Source organism: Hakea prostrata, chromosome 4 (genome assembly GCF_041222555.1).
Source record: "Hakea prostrata isolate BN-2017 chromosome 4, UWA_Hpros_2, whole genome shotgun sequence".
Classification (NCBI taxonomy): Eukaryota; Viridiplantae; Streptophyta; class Magnoliopsida; order Proteales; family Proteaceae; genus Hakea; species Hakea prostrata.
In genome coordinates, this window is record NC_142603.1 from 23,805,703 (window position 1) to 23,812,786 (window position 7,084).

At 37.0% G+C, this 7,084-nt stretch overlaps 1 protein-coding gene across 1 annotated transcript; it reads left to right on the plus strand.

Moving 5' to 3' along the window:
• The first annotated feature begins 2,374 nt into the window (after positions 1-2,374).
• Positions 2,375-6,843, plus strand: LOC149018560 (glutamate receptor 2.7-like). Its single transcript, XM_089154383.1, is given in 6 exon segments — positions 2,375-2,703; positions 3,697-5,033; positions 5,119-5,431; positions 5,579-5,982; positions 6,068-6,565; positions 6,567-6,843. Coding segments are annotated over 6 exon segments (2,910 nt in total). The 5' UTR covers positions 2,375-2,438; the 3' UTR covers positions 6,660-6,843.
• The last annotated feature ends 241 nt before the right edge of the window (positions 6,844-7,084 follow it).

A 7,084-nucleotide genomic window follows, 5' to 3' on the forward strand; every position in this document is an offset into this window, starting at 1 on the left:
TCTATTTGTTAGATTCTACAAATAGCGCATTGATTTTTATGAGTAATCATGAGAAATCTCAACTCTGACATTGGCATATGGGTCACCCTTCTGATAGGATTTTAGGATATTTAAATCATTGTTTATCTTTTAATTCTACTGGTTGTGATGCCTACCATTTTTCCAAACAACACAGATTACCGTTTCCACATAGTACTCATGTTTCAAGTGCATTATTTGATCTAGTGCATTCTGATGTTTGGCATTCTCCTATAAACTCTAGAGAGGTATAAGGCAATGCTTGTTGTCAAATGATATACTCAAACATATGGAGTTGATTATAGAGAGACATTTGCTCCTATAGTTAAAATGAATACTGTAAGAGTGTTGATAGTTGCCATTAATTTTGAATGGCTACTTTTGCAAATGGATGTAAAAAATGTCTTTTTACAGGGAGACTTACAAGAAGAAGTATATATGGAAATCCCTTTAGGCTACCCATTAGAAAAACAAAATGGATTTGCTTGTAAATTGAAGAAAACGGTCTAAAGCAATCACCACGAGCATGGTATGAAAATGTAAGTACAACTCTTATTAGATTTGGATTCACTAGAAGTGGATCAGAATCCTCCATATTTGTGAAGAAAGCCTCTACTGGCACACAGTAATTTTGGTATATGTGGATGACATTGTAACTACTGGAGATGATCATCAAGGGATCAATACCCTCAAAAAATATTTGAAGAAGACTTTTGACATCAAGGACTTAGGACAGCTTCGATACTTTCTTGGAATTGAAATTGCAAGGTCTAATAAAGTATTATTCTTCTCTCAAAGGAAATATGTTATTGACTTGTTGAAGGAAACTGGAAAATTGAGTGTGAAATTAGCCAACACACCTATGGATTACACTTTTAAGGTTACTACTAATGATTCTCCCTTGCAAGATAAGAATTGTTTTCAAAGGTTGGTTGAAAATTTGATTTATTTGACCATTACCAGACCTGACATTGCATATACAGTGAGCTATATAAGTCAATTTATGTATAATCCTACCAAAGGGCACATGGAATTGGTTAATCACATACTACGTTATCTAAAGTCGTCTCTAGGAAGAGGCATTTGCATGAAGAAGAATTGACACACTAACATTGAAGGATATGCCGATGCAGATTGGGCCGGCAATCCCACTGATCGAAGATCAACTACTGGCTTTTGCATATTTGTAGGAGAAAATTCAGTTTGTTGGAGAAGTAAAAAACAAAATGTTGTCGCTCGTTTTAGTGTAGAAGCATAGTATAGAGCAATGACGTCTGCAATTAGTGAATTAATCTGGATTGGTGTCCTACTTCAAGAATTGGGGTTGAGAAGTTCTAAAAAACCCATGAAGTTGTTCTACGACAATCAAGCGGCTACACACATTACATCTAATCTGGTGTTTCATGAAAGAACTAAACACATTGAAGTTGATTTCATTTTGTTCGTGAGAAGGTTCATGATGGAACTATAGAAACACCTTATATAAGAAGTGAAAATCAACTTGAAGATATCTTCACCAAAGCCTTGTCAAAGGGATTGTTTCGAATTGCATTGAGCAAGTTGATCTCAGATAATATCTTCGATCCAACTTGAGGGAGAGTGTTATGAATGTAACTTGTTAGTCTATCAATTTTATAATGAGATTAGCAGAAAGGGGGAGTTATATTAGAATTTAATTTCTTGTAGAACTTATCTTATTCTTTTTTTATTTAAAGATAATGAAACTTCATCCCAAAAATAAGTATATTGGGGTTTTCTTGCCGTGGATGTAGGCTTCACAATGAATGTCGAACCACGTTAATTATTGGACTCTTGTATGTGAATGTTTATGATAAATTTAACACATTTTATCGATTGGGCTTTCACAAATACATTGACTATAGGGGCGGGGATGGGTTTTACTCAAAAGGTTTCCTACCTACCATTTTCATGTCATTATTGAATTGAAATTTTCCACGTGTCACATTATGGTGCTGCACGATATTTTGTTTTTTCCCTTCTTTCCTACAGCTGCATGCTGTGCACTAAGATTGTAGTCTTATGATTCCATTGACCTGAAGCTGGAAACAGCTTCCTTCGTCTTAATTAATTGCACCACTTGGTTTGATCCTCCTTGAGAAGCTCCAATCTTTCAGAATGTTCAAATAGATCAAAACCTGGTTGCGTTTAATCATTAAGTCAATGGAATGAAAGTTGAACAATAATTTGAGAAGTCAGATCCATTTTCGTATGTTTGACATTGACTTCACAGAAAGTGTTCCGAATAAAAGATTGTAGCAAGTACACAAGTTTCCACGCTTAAGGACGACTAATTCAAATAATCCTTCAGAATTTATTCTCCAGCAACGTACTTTAAGGACTTCAGGCGCATTGCAATAATGAGTTAAAGATTGAAAGCTCAACAGATCTTGAGGTTAGAGATGAAGAACAGAATCCAAGTTCTTTTCCCAATCATATTATTATCTCTGAGTTTCTTCATTGGAAAATTTGGTGTAGCTGAAAATACCACCATCCCCTTCAACGTTGGGGTGGTTCTTGATCTGAATAAAGTGGTTGGGAGAATTGGGTTGAGCTGTATCTCGAAGGCTTTATCTGATTTCTATGCCAGTCATAGTTTCTACAAAACAAGACTCGTTCTCCACACCAGGGATTCAAAGAACAATGTGGTTCGTGCTGCTTCTATGGGTAACTACTCACTTTCCTCCCGAGCTTGCTTTAGTATTTTTGCCTTCCCTTAATCACAGCTTTCTAATAACCCACAAGAAATTTGTTCTTGAAGAAGTTGTTGCAGCATACTTTGATAATCTCCTGTACATTGAAACCAAATCAAGAGTCATTTAGAAGTGGAAACGTCGCGTGACCTCCTTGTTGACTGTAGCAAGAGCAGGAAAAACCAGCATATAATAATGAATAAGCATCATCTCAATCTATGATTCCCTAGTTTCTAATTTCTTCCACTACTACACAGTGGTTTTATCTACCATCTTAGGCGTTTTATTTTTATTTTTTGGGGTTCTTAACTATTGTCCCAACCCATTTCGGCTCTCTCAGGCCAGTCGGGGTCACCTCCCTATAGGTGGAGCAATACGTGCTCTCCTGATGCTTTTTAATAATACATTCTGTGTTGGGCTCACATCTGAGTATGATAATAAAAACTTTAAAGATGAAATCATCGGTGGGTCCTAAGAAAAATGTGCTGTTAAAAGGCATCAAGGGAACACATAGTGCCTTCTAGACGGAGAGGCGATCCAGACTTTGCTGTGGCGCCCTATCAAATGTGATCCCTTCACCAAAATTGGAGGAAAACCCAGTCAATGATATACTTCCTTCAAATTACTTTTAGAAGTTCTTTTAGACATAAATAGCTTCAGAACAGTTGATATATTAAAAGTAGGTGTCAAGTTCTAAATACATGTGATAGAGGTTTCTGCCAAGCACTCTTTTCTTCAAACTCCCTAGTCCCTACATATATAAGACACTGAATGGTGAAACTTCAAGCTTGAGTATTCTTGTAGTACCATTTCATAAAATGGTTGTGTATACCAGAAAGAAAACCTAGTAACCATCATTTCAGTGAATAGATATGCATGAGTATGCTAATCAATAACAGAATGTGTTTCAAACACGTCAGGATCCATGGTTGGAGAAATTGATAAATGAGACTTTTTATTAATGCAGCTCTTGATCTACTCAAGAACATACAAGTACAAGCTATTATTGGACCAGTAACATCATCCGAGGCGAACTTTGTGATTGATCTTGGTGATGAAGCCCAGGTGCCCATTGTCTCTTTTTCTGCAACAAGTCCATCTCTTTCTTCATATCAAACTCCTTATTTTGTTCGGGCTTGTCTTAGTGACTCCTCTCAGGTAAAAGCAATTGCTTCCATTGTAAAAGCCTTCAAATGGAAGGAAGCAGTGCTGATCTATGAAAACTCTGATTTTGGTAATGGAATTGTACCTTATTTAATTGATGCATTTACGGAAATTGAGACTCGTGTTTCCTATAGAAGTGTCCTTTCTCCTTCAGCCAACAATGATCAAGTTGTTTCAGAGCTTTACAAGATGATGACAATGCAAACTAGAGTATTTGTTGTGCATATGTCCTACACTGTTGCTGCTCTTTTATTTCTGAAAGCAAAAGAAATTGGAATGATGAATGAAGGATATGTTTGGATTATCACATATGGGATATCTAATCAATTGAATTCTCTGGATCCCTCTGTTCTTCATTCTATGCAAGGTGTGATTGGGATTGAACCTTACATTCCTATGACTGATAAGCTTAAGAATTTTAATATTAGATGGAGGAAGAAATTTCAGGAAGAAAACCTAGATATGGAAGGAGCTGGCCTTAGCGTTTTCGGACTGTGGGCTTATGATACTGTTTGGGCACTAGCAATGGCAGTTGAGAAATTAGGGACAGGGAATGTCCCATTCCAACAACAACATGTAGTTGATGAAGTAACAGACCTTTCCACTCTTGGAATCTCATCAATAGGTCCTAAACTTCTACAGCTTATCTTGGAGACAAAATTTAGAGGCTTGAGTGGAGATTTTAGCCTTTCTGGTGGACAACTAAAATCATATGCATTCCAGTTCCTCAATGTGATAGATAGTAGGGGAAAGCAGATTGGGTTCTGGACACCGGAAAATGGAATTTTACATGAACTGAATACATCTAGTACAAAATTATATTCATCTTCAAGTTCCAATCTCAGTCCTATTGTGTGGCCAGGAGATTCTACGACTGTGCCCAAGGGTTGGGTAATTCCTACAAATGGAAAGAAACTGAAGATTGGTGTTCCGGTTAAGAATGGATTTAATGAATTTGTGAAGGTAACAGTAGATCCTACTACCAATGCCACAACTGTAACTGGTTTCTGCATCGATGTCTTCAACGCTGCAATCAGGCAGCTTTCCTATGCCCTTCCTTATGAGTTTAGTCCATTCATGAATTCTGATGATTTAACTGCGGGCACCTATGATGATCTGATCTACCAAGTATATCTCCAAGTTAGTTTATCTAGCCTAATCTCTCTATAATAAGTTGCAGCTTTAACATTTCTGTGCTATGACTATCATTGTTGTCTTCTGACAGAATTATGACGCGGTAGTTGGTGATACGACCATTATAGCCAATCGATCCTTGTATGTCGATTTTACAATGCCATACACAGAATCTGGTGTAACAATGATAGTGCCGATCCAACCAGATCGGAGGAAGAATCTGTGGCTTTTCCTAAAGCCTTTGAATTGGAAGCTATGGTGTATCATTCTCAGTTTCTTCATCTTCACAGGCTTTGTTACCTGGGTCCTTGAACACAGAGTAAACAATGATTTTAGAGGGTCACCTGAAAATCAACTTGGAATGGTCTTCTGGTTCACCTTCTCAACAATGGTTTTTTCACATAGTAAGTACTCTTTCCCTTCACTCATTTTATGAGCTAATCCCATAACTGTTAAATTACTCTAATTTTGATTTCGTATTTCTCTTAGCCAATAAAAATCCATTTAGTACTAGTGACTGATACTAACAAAAGTTGATTCTATGACTACAGAAGAGGTGTTCAGCAATTCGGCTAGGTTTGTTGTTACCATATGGGTTTTTGTTGTGCTTATTCTCACATCCAGTTACACAGCAAGCCTAACTTCAATGTTGACAGTTCAAAAGCTTCAACCCACTGTCACAGATGTAAAAGAGCTCATAAGAAATGGGGAGTATGTGGGGTACAAACAAGGTTCATTTGTGTTTGAGATGCTAAAGCAAATGACCTTTGATGAATCCAAGATCAGATCCTATGCAAGTGAAGAAGAACTAGATGAAAAATTGTCCAAAGGGAGTAACAATGGTGGTATTTCTGCTGCTTTTGATGAGATCCCATACATGAAACTCTTCCTTTCAAAATATTGTGGCAAGTACACTATGGTTGGACGTACATATAAGACTGATGGATTTGGATTTGTAAGTTATCTCTATGTCCCTTCTGTATACTTCCCATTGTGAGTTTTTGTCTGACTTGAATTCCTTCTATTTGTGTCTCTTATAGGTCTTTCCAATAGGTTCCCTACTGGCTCCTGATGTTTCAAGAGCAATTCTAAATGTAACAGAAGGAGAAACAATGGTCCGGATTCAGCAAGCATGGTTTGGGACAGAAAATTGTCCAAACACGACTTGTACCACGATTTCTTCATATAGTCTTACAATAGATAGTTTTGGGGGGCTATTCATCATCACTGGAGCTGCTTCTTTTCTAACACTTTTCATATTTTTTCTTAGATTTTGGGGTAACAATGATGATGTTATAAGACGTGATGATCCTACTGGGTCTACATTGAAAAGAATTGCTGAAATGGTAAGGAAATATGATGAGAGGGATCCTTCATCCCATGATTCTAGAATAATGAAAAATCAAAAACAAAATACAGAACTTCGATCGGTCAATGAAGCTTCGCCCATGTCTATTGTCTCAAGCTCACCAACAATTCCCTCTGTAATAGACAGGTATTGCATTCCTCCTAAAGAAGACCAAGGAAGGGTATCAACCATTTCCTCCGACAGGACATGGAAATGCCACTCCCCTGGAAGTTCAAGGGAACCAACTCAGTAGTACTTCTCCAAATATGCAGGAGCTAATGTAAGGAATTATTTTCTGGGAGTCTCTCTTTGTTTTTGGGAAAGAAGATCTAGGTGAGATGACACACCACCAAAAGATCTCAACTATCTCCAAAAATACACAACTATTAGGAATTAGAGAATGTAAACTACTGTAGAAGTTTATACTTTTATCAATGTACAACCGGTTCCATCTTTCCTAGTTCACAATGAGCACTCAATTTCTTAAAAGCTTTATTCTTTAATTGTTCATTTTGTAGTTCAAATTTTTGACAAAACTTTTCTTGCACTAGCCAAGAGAAAAATGTTCCAGAGCCTCAAATTAAACTTGGTTAAACACAACTGTATGTAGTTTCAAGTTGAACATGCCTTTCTTGGTTGAGTCCAAGAGAAATGCCTTGAAATGATCCCACAAAAAGTTTCACCACATGTGGCATAATTCGCAACCTAA